This window comes from Beta vulgaris, chromosome 8 (genome assembly GCF_026745355.1).
Source record: "Beta vulgaris subsp. vulgaris cultivar EL10 chromosome 8, EL10.2, whole genome shotgun sequence".
NCBI classification, from domain to species: Eukaryota; Viridiplantae; Streptophyta; class Magnoliopsida; order Caryophyllales; family Amaranthaceae; genus Beta; species Beta vulgaris.
In genome coordinates this window covers 58,077,046-58,089,256 of record NC_079209.1, presented here as the reverse complement: position 1 = coordinate 58,089,256, position 12,211 = coordinate 58,077,046, and the positions used below count along the sequence as shown (strand labels likewise).

At 37.1% G+C, this 12,211-nt stretch overlaps 1 protein-coding gene across 1 annotated transcript; it reads right to left on the bottom strand.

Moving 5' to 3' along the window:
* Positions 1-1,986: 1,986 nt before the first annotated feature.
* On the bottom strand, positions 1,987-10,942 carry LOC104902169 (probable ADP-ribosylation factor GTPase-activating protein AGD14). Its single transcript, XM_010689865.4, has 14 exons — positions 10,584-10,942; positions 10,187-10,301; positions 8,498-8,559; positions 8,276-8,363; positions 8,108-8,169; positions 7,563-7,659; positions 6,862-7,305; positions 5,818-6,450; positions 5,595-5,696; positions 5,400-5,513; positions 5,158-5,280; positions 3,449-3,611; positions 2,818-2,863; positions 1,987-2,628 (listed from the first exon to the last, which is right to left on the bottom strand). The coding sequence occupies exons 2-14, from the start codon at positions 10,283-10,285 to the stop codon at positions 2,523-2,525; spliced, it is 2,139 nt and encodes a 712-aa protein (XP_010688167.1). The 5' UTR covers positions 10,286-10,301; positions 10,584-10,942; the 3' UTR covers positions 1,987-2,522.
* Positions 10,943-12,211: the final 1,269 nt, after the last annotated feature.

The window sequence follows — 12,211 nt, the reverse complement described above, 5'->3', positions numbered from 1 at the left end:
TTATGATTAAGGGCTAATCGATCTTTTTAGTTCAACACAACAAACATGTCTATATTAGTATTGCTCATCCGTAAATGCAATTCGTTGTAAGTCGATACCAAATTAAACATTTCATGGACTCGAAGATTGTTTTGTTATCACTTGTATGCATTTCATCAACCAAGTTCATCCAAGTGATACAACTACAACAACTAAGCCAACAAAGCAAACAACTCTACTGATTTGCTGGAATAGGGAAAATAGTGGGGAATGGTAAAACAACAAAAATTCTGGGTTCCAATTGGGCGGGGAATAGCCAAATAAAGTTCAAAAATTGTGTGCTTCCCAACCAAGACAACCAGCCAATATGGGTGAGTGATTTGCTCAAGGAAAACAATAATTGGAATGAGGAAACCCTAAATGAATGGTTTGACCCTCAAACTATTAGAATGATCAAAACTACCCATATTCCAAATCATGACATACAAGATGAGTTCAAATGGAAGGGGACTCCACATGGAAATTTTGTAACAAACTCGGGCTATTGGTATGCCATGAGTAAAAGTACTGGAAGCACGAGTCCTAGTATTTTCTGGAAGAAATTCTGGAGTCAAAAATTCTGGCCAAAATGGAAGTATTTCTATTGGAAGCTAGCTAATGGTGCATTAACCACCGGAGTAAACCTTAGGAAAAGGAAAATCCTAAGCGAGAGTCATTGCCCACTATGTGGGGGTAATGAGGAATCGGATACTCATTTGTTCAAAGATTGTGAGGTTACAAGGAGGATCTGGAGGGGTTCGAATCTAGGCATCAACTCTCAACAACCAAGCAATATGTCGATAGCAATATGGACTAGGAACTGGCTGTGGTATCTCATGGAAGCAGGAGGAAAAAATGATGAAAGAACTTTTGAATTCATGGCCATCCTTTGGAGCATTTGGCTGGTTAGAAACAAAAGATGTTTCAACCACAACAAAAAATTTAGTCCTGAAGATGTGCTCCATACTGTGAGAAGTTGGAAATTTAGAGCATCAAAAATCGTGTGGGATCTAGGACACAACAAAAATGAGGAAAAAATAAATCACTTGGCAACTAAAAATGGCCCGATGCACTGGAGCTTAAACTGGAATAGCCAATATGACTACACCAATCTGCTTGTAGATGGAGCGTGGAAGGAGAATGCCGAGGAGAAGGACGACCCAGGAATAGCAGCGTATGGTTGGGTTCTACAGTTTAGAAACGAAGAAATAGCAAGGGGAGGGGAAAACATTATCGCCAATTCGGCGGCCCAAGCAGAAGCACTAGCCACCCTCCTTGGTATGAAGGAAAGCTTGAAGAGACAAACCATGAATCTGGAGGTGTGGACTGACTCAAGAATACTAGTGGAGGGCATAAGAGAAATCAAGAAAGCTCAAGTTTCGTCAAAAACTATCATTCGAGATATACAGATTTTCGCAACAAAATTTAACTCTTTTAAAATTATCCATGTCAGTAGAGAAAAAGTTTCAAAAGCCCACCTAATTGCAGTAAAAGCAAGAAAGGAGGGAAGTAGGCTGTAATTTTACTTTGTCTGTTATATTATGAAGTTGTCAAAAAAAAAAAAAAAAAAAAAAACAACTCTACTGAAAACTTCACTAGCTCTTAGGAACAGTTACTGAAAAAAAAAACTAAAAAGCTTGTAATTTGCATTTTTGAAAGGCCTTGATCATATCATATAAAAATTGTGTGGCGCATAGGAAGAAGCGAACCATCTCTAAAAACAACAAATTTTACTTTGAAGCACATTCTAATGCCTCTTCTTAGAAGGTAATGTTATGCCCTATTGCAGGGAAATTCTTGAACTTCAACTGATAACAGTTCATCAATCGCTCAGAAATACTACTAGTACAATATTTTATCAAAGTTTTAACACATCAACTAAAGACGGGAGCAATTACGAAGGGAATGATCAAAAATAGAAACATAATTTGGGTTATCTACACAAACACACTACCAAAACTCGAAAACTGTCAGAAAACAAGACATTTTTTCAAATGAAGCATCTATATTCACATAAGGTAAATAATGAAGAAGAAAAAGAAAAGGGGGATACAATGAGTGTCTTATACTTCATATATCAAGCCCACTAAAATAAATTTTTCACAAATGGACGCCACTCACTGAAATAATGGCAGTAGATGATACCACACTAAGTTACAGTAAAATAGAAAAAGAATTGATACAATTTGAGAGGGCACAAGCTTAAAACAACGATCGCCAAATGCTGATCCGTCATCGGTATAGATGGAGATCAAAATTGCAACATATGACAATTCCATGGACTTGCATGCCCCTTTGAAATCACAAGATTACTCCTCAAAGCTCTTCACATTCTCTAGATGTATTCTACAGGTGCAAAACGTTTTTACATGGGAACACGGCAAATGAACCTCAGCACCAAGACCTCAAAACTTCCTACTTGAGGTGGAGTATAGATGTATAAGCTCTGCAGAAAGACGAAACATTACAAAAGAATTGTCGAAAGGGGTGGAGCAAGACGTGTTTTAGCCGAATGGATTCCCACTAAGGGAAGGGTTTGGCATGGGTGCAGTCGGGTTCAATGGGCCAAAACCAGTCCCTTCATTATTAGAGCTTCCAAATCCTTGCGGCCTGCACAATCAAATCCAAGTTCAACAAGAAATCAAATGGCTTTCTAGAATGGCAAACCAGAAGCAGCGCTGAAAAACCATATAATGACTATAGACAAGCCAAAAAGAAGTGTGATGCATGTCCAGTCCCGCACATCCCGCGCAAATATTATCATAAGTGAGAAATGAAAGGTGTGATAGAAGTATTCACCTGGATGATGTTGTGTTGGTGGGTAGCTGCTGGCCCATGTATATCCCTGGTGATTTAGATGCAAGTTGTCAGAAACCAAAACAAGCACCTCGGTTTCACCATATCCACTAATTAAGCATAAAAAAACCGTCTTATTTGAAAAACAAATTATCGGACTGTGGAAAAATCAAGTGAGAGCCCCACCAGTGAGCTCCAATCTCCCACCATAAGGTTGAGGGTTCAATTCTCATCACCCGCAAGTTGGGGTATTGTGATGGTCTTTTGGGGGTAAATCCCCACTTTAAATGTGAGCCATCTGTGGCCAGTTGATTTCGAAATCATAAAAACCTCCCACCATAAGGTTGAGGGTTCAATTCTCATCACCCGCAAGTTGGGGTATTGTGATGGTCTTTTGGGGGTAAATCCCCACATTAAATGTGAGCCATCTGTGGCCAGTTGATTTCGAAATCATAAAAACCTCCCACCATAAGGTTGAGGGTTCAATTCTCATCACCCGCAAGTTGGGGTATTGTGATGGTCTTTTGGGGGTAAATCCCCACTTTAAATGTGAGCCATCTGTGGCCAGTTGATTTCGAAATCATAAAATAATCAATGGGAAGTAAGCTTGAAACTAGAGGTTGCATATACTAACCAGCTGGCATGCCAGATCCAAAAGATGGTGCAGCCGGGTGCGCTGTTGACAACTGAGGTGTCATCCATGAAGGTGTAGCAGCACCGAGATTTGAAGCATGTGCTACTCCTCTTGGAGCCCCAGTATCAGGGAGGGCAGCATGCACAGATGACATAGAAGGGAACTGCATAGGCATTGTAGTCATAGTTCATCATTACTAACATTACATCCTCAGATTTCAAGTTTAACATAATACTAAGACTGAACTTTTCTCCTTAAATTTACATTTACATATACTGTGTGGAGAAAGAAACTTCACATGTTCAGAAGTTCAGATACATTTCAGTTCCTCTATGTGGCCACCAGTCAGACATAAGAATGTTTACTTGCATATGGAATCAAACCCACCCCTTTAGTACTCGATTTGCTTGTTGAAGAACCTACAAATAGTAATTGTCTCACTAAAACTCGGTGTATATTAGAAAAGACTAATCATCTTCAAGAGACTGAAACCTCAAAAATAGGTCAACCATACACGCAGATTAGGCAGTCAACAATACGATTGACTTAGACTCGAGGCGAAAGATATGATGAACTTACAACCAACCAGCAACAGTTCCAGAAACACAAGCAAGCAAAGAAACTCGAGTGTAGAGCAAATATATCTTTTTCAGGTCATGATTTATACTGCAATTCTGATCTTTTGTGAAACAGAGTATATAAATCATCGTCTCCCCTCCCACCCTAAGCAGGAAACTGACCAGCACTGTGGCAGTATACTATAGTTGAGAGATTACCATTCCCTCGTCACATCTAACAATTTAAGGAGGGCCAAATCAGAAAATATGAGCATAAAACAATACAAATTAGGAAATGTGACAACCTTTTCTAAACATTCAATACATAGAACTTGTGATAACTTATTTATAAAAAAGGCCATATAAAACACATGGACTATCATGTAGGACTTCGCAGGTCTCAAGTCTACCTAACTAAATTTAAATGGTTCCCTAAAGAAAAACTTAGATTAGATTGCTGTGTCTTTGGTATCCAGAATTGATCCTAAAGCCGATTAAGATCACTTTTGGATGCCCTTAGCAAACCTCTGGAATTCAAAAAGCAAACATCAGTACATCACTCCTAGAAACCATATATACGTTATTTTATTGACCTTCCAAATTCCCATTCTGAACCTGATACTCTCCACCAGAAAATCATTCCTAGTGCAGTAGTGCTTAACAACACTTTATCTAAAACTCCATGTCAACTAATTTTATTAGTTATATCTTTAGGAGTTTACACACAAAACCTGGGTCTAGAACTCATCTAAATCATAAAAGTGTGCCCTCCTCGTATCCCAACAAAAAATAACTAGCAACCATTGCTTCAGCTCAACGAGGTGCACAGAAATATTCACAGAACCTTATCAAAGATCAACAATGTCTAAAACACTTAAATAATAAATTTTCTATTTCATCAGCTGAAAACATAAACATTTTTAAAAATATATGGAGTATTTAGTAAGAAATCTTACAATTGACAAGGCTAAAACAGTCATTTTCAAAAATATTTGAACACTCTTCTACTCCTATAGATTAATATGTAAGTTGTTCTCTTAGCTTTTCACCTCTGAAATCAAAAGTATACCACCTAAGGTGGATTGATGAATTTATGACATACAAATCATGAAAATAAGTTAAGAGAAGTAAATATATGAATCAACGACCTACCTCTGCAGGTTGCACAGAAGATCCTTCAGCATCAAAAGGGTTAGCTGATTTCGTTGGCTGTTGATACGTTGGCTGTTGATATGTTGGCTGTTGATATGTTGGCTGTTGATATGTTGCCATTGACTGTAACATGCACACACCACAATAGCACATCTTAATGCATGTGGAAGCATACGCCTTTAAGTAAAAAGAAAAACCTTAAATTGAAAAGTTCACATATATGGCATAATTCACTGACATACCATTGCAGGGTTATACTGCATAGGAAATCCCATACCAGGATACATACCACTGACACCAGCTCGCCAACCAGGAGCTCGATAAGGGGCAAATGAGTATGTATTAGCAAAGAGATCCTGAAGAGCATTTAAGAATGTATTATGAGAAAACCCGTCAATTACGCAATCAGTGGATCACAAAAGCAAGTGCATCAATACCGCAGGAAGCTCTTTTCTGTCGCTGGATTTAGCTTCAACTGTTTGTGACTGAGGGATTGTACCAGCTTGTGAAGATTGTGCGACAGGATTGCCTGTCACTCCCTGTGTAGTTAAGGTGTAAGTCAACAGCAAGATAGCAACCTCTTTACAGTGAAATCCTAGAAATTACAGTTAATGATGTCTACCTGTTAAAATCATAGGAATTACAGTTAATGATGTTCACCTGACTGCCAGAACTACTAGGAAAAGCTGAAGCTACTTGTGGAGCAACGGGCTGACCAGCAGCAAAATGGGTGAAAGCCTGTTGCTGAGGCTGCATTCCATACTGCTGATAAGTACCGCCATTTGCAGGCAATGTTGGTGGCAGGCTATGAGCAGGCGCAGCACCTCCAGATGGGAAAGATGACAAACTGGTCAATGGTGAGGATGCAGGAGCAGACACAGGAAATGCAGCTACTGATGTATTATCCACAGAAGCAGATAGCAAATCACCACTAGTTGACAATGGGAACATGCCACTTGAAGGCACGGGAGCAGCATTGCTACTTGTTGATCCAATTGAATGGCCAGGAGCTGGAACTGACAACTCTGTAAGTACAGATTCCAGTGGATTCGTACTTTGAAGTCCTTGAGACACCTTATCTACAGGAGCACTGTCAAAACAAGCCCAATTATCATCACTTTGTGTACTTGTTGACTGCACAACTGATTGACCAGCAGCTGATTGCTGAACTTGTGTTGCAGCGGCAGCCATAGGAGGTTCCGGATCAGCATCAAAATCAATCAATGATGCTTCCCTTTTAATTTCCACAGGATTGCCATTGCTGGATGCCAAGCTACTAGAGGAGGCTGTTCTCTATAGAACAAATCATGAAAAGATGTTCAGTACCTAACTACATATCAGTTGGAGCAACATAAAGTTATTTGGTTAATCATATGTAAAGAAGATGCAAAGTAAACCATTCTAGTGAGTCGGGTATCAGGCAACATCTTTAACTGTTTGCATTTCAAGATTGAAGGCTTATGTTGAGATAAACTAGATTGTAACGCAGAAATAAAAAGGCAAGGTACATATAACATTGCATTCAACTCAAGCAATGTACACCAACCATATAAAATGCCAGAAGTCGTAAGAAATTGCAGATCCCGTACAGCACTCGCAAAATATATGCTATCAATAAGATAAAAGAATATAGAGGACTATCAACAAATAAGAGCACTGACTTAACTAAAAAGTTCAATAGGCATGAGAATCATCGATCATCACCTGAGTAACTTTAGAGACATCAGACGCCCTGCCACTACTGGCTCTTGGAGGCTCACTAATGCGAAGAGGTACAACATTCTCTCCCAGTATCTCCTTAACAGATCGTACAGGAGGTGGGCTGGGGAAAGTAGAATCTTTTTGGCTATCTGGCGATCTGATTTCAGGCTTACCTTCTCCGTCAGAACTACGATGATCATCAGATCTACTTCCATTAGAAAATCTGTCTTCCCGTCGCCAATCACTAACAATTCCAGGACGGACAGGGCTTCTCCCATAGTCACTATGCCTCTGGTTGTCTTGATCATATCCTGGACTTCTTCTCGAATCATAGCCAGGACTCGACCTGGCACTATGACGATCATATTTATCATCATATGGTGGGCTTCGAGAACCACTCTGATATGCATCCGATCTCCTATTTTCATTTGGTTCTTCTTTGTCCCCCTAAGAAGTATACAGAACTGAGTTTATACTAAAGAATACCACTTTATGAAGGAAAGCCAAATTGCATTGCAAACATTATTGTTATCTTTGTCTCCTAAAACAGAAACCGAACCTAATCAAATCCTGCCTATCTTTGAAAAACATCCAGTGCAAATCCCACTAACAAGACATCAGGAGAAACATAGTTCTAATCCTACCCCTAATCAACTGACACTAAAGAAATGGAGTATCCTAGATGATATCTTAGAGCATCTAACCAGTTTTCCGCGTGGAGGTCTGTCGCTGCCTCTTTCACCACTGTATCTCCTATCCACATACACGTGCTTGATAAAGTCGCGAAGTTTGTCCACGTTGCTGCAAGGAAGCAACATCAAATAGGGTGTGATCAAGATATACAACAACAAAGAGAAAGATTTCAAACTTACAGCATGTAATACTTATTAAAGATAATGTCCAAGTAGATGGAGTCATGATGTGTGAGATTTAACCAATAATCTATAAGCCTAAGGAATCCAGAGAAGATGATTATGTAGATATGTATCAAGAAGACGGTAAAACCGGACATTTCTAAATAGCAAAGGGGACATCATCTTTGGAACCGCCAATAAAAATGGTTAAAAACTCAAAAGGTAAGATAAACACAGCTCTGTGAAATCTATAGAGAAAAGAAATAACGCAGATCCATGCTTAGGGTATGGTGCCAACTCAAGATTCTTGGCACAAAAGCATAATATAATTTAACACTTCTTATATTGCACCATGTTTACAGTTTTAGAATTAAAGAATTACAATAAGAACTAACCTGCTATCGGGAGCAGTTTGCCGTTGAGAATCCCAATCTTTAAAGTGTATTTCCTTTGCACGCTGTGAGTATACAGGGTATACAAAGAAGCTTATGAGAAAGAGAAATCTCAATTGACCAATAAGATTACAACATAAATATTCGCAAGAATTGTATGTCTTGATTAACCTCATTTCCGCCAGCCTGAAGAGAAGCAATCTCTTGTGGTGTAAATTTAGCCATTGATACTGACTTTACTCGGTGTGTGAATTCACGGCTGAAACAGTTAACAATAGGCACAATAAGTACTGCACCCTCTCCGCGCATCTTGACTCGATGAGTAATAATACATGGAAAAACTAAACCAAGCACTATTGCTTAACAAGGATACAAAAAATTAGAAGCACTTACTGAATCCCACCACAAGTAGTGCAAATAAAAGTCGAAAAAGTGGTGCACACATATTGGGGACCCTGGCGGAAATAAGATATTAGTATTCGAGATCTAGGTTACTTTTATGAAAATTTTCTGTAGATACACATGCATTTGCATAATCTACACGACCAGATCACAGCCACAGTTCCAATACAGACATATATGGTTAAAAGTAAGAACGAGCAAAGAAAGAGCAGAATAATGCCCCTGTAGATGAAGACCTGAAAAATTATATCTCCAAGATCTGCTTCCTTTGAGATACAAAGCAGTTGATATATATGAAATAATATTATTTACAAAAAGAGAAAAAAAATTATTAAACTGATAGGAGCAAATACAACACTTGAATACTTGATCTAGGCCAAAAGGCTGAAAAAGAAGTAAATATTACAGAAATGAACATCCCCGTATGGAAGCGACAGAATTTCTCTCCATTTTGAGAGAACTCAATTTATCCACAGAGGTGAAATAATTTTTTCACATCAACTACTGGAAGGGCTAAATCACGGAAACATAGGTATATATACTTGCAAAGCATATGATTTTGCTAATAATGAAAGACCTTCTTAACTAAGAGCCACCTTAAGTTTGCTTATATATTTCTTTTGGTCCGGTAGAGACGAACTTAACCGAAGAATGCACTATGGAATTCAACAACCCCCCCCCCCCCCCCACCCCGAGTTTGCTATAATACATCAGCAAGTAATATGCTTCCCCAATCCCCATCTAGCTTAACTTCCCTAGTGATTATCCACGCATGTCGCTAATTATATAATGGACAAGCCTAAAAATCAATACGCCAATAATGCAATATAGCCGCATTTAGAATATGAAACTTCATAGAATAAGCAATCACCAACAATCCCCAACATTTACTATCATCCATCATCTAAGCCAACTTTATCGTACCATGTATCTATCACTTACAATACCAAATTACCAATACAGTATTACTTGTAAGTTGTTACCATAAAGTACCGGTGAATTACTCTCTCGTATGGAACTACTAGTCATGTATATTATGTCCATAGAAAAGTTGTAATCTTTTCCATAATAGAATTGGTTTATGATTTAGTTTCCCTATATGCCACTATATCATTAAGCGACAGTGAGATGACATAAAGGACTCAACTATTACAAAGGATTCTTTCGTAAGACCATTTCATATCCTTAACTAAGAGGCATTGAGACAATATGAAATATAATTCCCAGTGGAGGAAGTAATACGAGCTAGTTAGCAATAGCTTCTAAGTCCCTATTATATGTGCATACCTTAAAAAGGTAATAAGCAACTAAGCATAAAGAACACTTCCATAAGTAAATACTAATGTTCACTGCATAATGATAATTGGAAACTCGAGCAAGCACAAAACACCAGTCCCAAATTTGCATTTTCCTCGGAAAATCTAAGGCAAGAACCCGAACTTATACTCTCATCATCATCCAAATGAGTGTAAAAACTCTAATCTCTCCGTTCGAGCAAGAAATAATTGCAACAGCATTGACAAAAACAGGTCAAATACGAACAGTTCATCTACCATTAGACTAAACCAATTCCAATCGATTTAACACGACGACAAAACACACATACATTGCATCAAAAAAAGACACAAACAAACAAATACAGATAAAAAGTAAGAAAAACAACAGAGTATCTTAACATACCAGAGTATTGCAGTTCATACACCTACGATTACCAGGTAACTTAAGAAGACCTCGTATAACTTTCTCATTTCTATCGTCTTCTTTCAATCGACTCGCCATTTCTCAAATTCAATCACTGCAATAATCAAACTCAACATCAAACTTCTTAAACCAAAACTAAATCCTAAAAACTCACATAATAAATCCTAAAAAGAAACAATTCACTACGCAAAAATCAGAACAACAAAAACACAATAATCAAAACTTCTAAGTAATCAAGTACAATTTCAACTACAGAGAGAATATCAAAAACCTAAACCTTAGATCTAAAAAGTAAGTCAAATTCGATTCAAACACAATCACAAGAATCTCGCAAAAACCCTAGAAATCGAAAAAATTAGATTAAAATGAAATTTACCTGCGTTGTTAAAATTTGAACTTCAAATAGTTCGCTGCCGAAGTTGACACCGACAGTGATGATTGATTGTCGAAGCAAAAAAAAAATGGAGGAGAGAGAAACACAAAAAAATGGTGGAAAGTGAAAAATTGATAAAAAGAGGAGAGAGAAAGATTGAGAATTGAAGAATTGAAAATTTGTTTATTACTAGTTGAAGGTTTTTAATTATAATTTCGGTTTTTAGTTGTTGTTGTTGGTGTTGGTTTAATTAGACCACGACTTGTACAGCTAAACTTGAACTGCTTTTATGAGGAGAGAGAAAATAGTGAAAAGAGAAGAAGAAGAAAATGAGTAATAATTTGTTTGGGTAGATAAATAATAATACAGTAAAATGGAATTATTAGAAGCTAGAAATGTTGGTAGTACCCAATTTAGAAGGCGGAGGAAATCTAGAAGAAAAAAGAAGGAAGGATTTTTGGTGTCAAAAGTTAAGGACATGTTGATTGTTGACGCACTACTATTTTGACCATGCTTATCTTCTCAATTTTTGATTGGTACTACATGTAAGTTGATTGGAATTTTATTTGGATGTGTTTTATCAAATGGTCAAGGATAATCGTTAATTAATACTTCGAGTTGTAAAATAAAATAAAAAATAACGTTAAAACATAGTACAATCGTTACATTGTAAAAAGAAGTTGAAAATGAAAATATTACTCCCTCCATTTCGCAATATAAGGCACGCACGATGTTCGAGGTCGAACTTTGACCGTTAATTACTCTCAATTTATGTTGATAAAAAATTTTAAAAAATAATGCTATTATAGTATTTTTCATGACGAATCCAACGGTATAATTTTTATTTATCGTATTTGAGAGATACTTGTGGTCAAAGCAAATTTTCGTAAACCGTGAATGTCTTATATTTTGAAACAGAGGGAGTAATCAATAAATAAGCATTAATTATATATAGATTGATGTTTGATTCTGTCATTTATTACTCAAAAATAATATTATTTCAGAAAATGAAAAGGTTGAAGGAAATTTATGAGTACATATGGAGAAACATTATAAGGGTGATGACATTCTCAACGTTGAAGACACTCACATACATAGATAAAATTTGTATGATTCCTACGCATTAACCCGTCAATTTGGAATGATCCAATTCGGGATTCTCCTTGGGAGGTATTATCGTTGTTTCCAGATACGGTTGCCGGTTGACATCTCTTCTAATTCGTCGATACGAGAAAAACTATAAATATGGGTAACTGGCTGACTTCCACGTGCAAAGAGTGAGGAAGAAGGGGCAACAACCAAAATTTGACTTTATGAATGGAATTTATATAAGGTGTGTGTTTTGAATTTTAAAATATATATACTTCCACAAATAAGGTGTTTTTTGAAAAAAAAAATATATTACCAACTATATAGAATAAGTCTCGTAAAGCATAGGTATCCTAAAAGTGTCCATAGAAATAAAGACATTAAATACGTCATTTACTCGTCCGAAATGTATGACAATATGGATTAAGACGAATCTAATATATGTTAGTAACCTCACATCTCTCAAGTGATAAAGCCTTTAAAACAAAATCAGTATCATACTTAATTACTTATATGTATAATGTGAGTTTAGTTACTTTAAT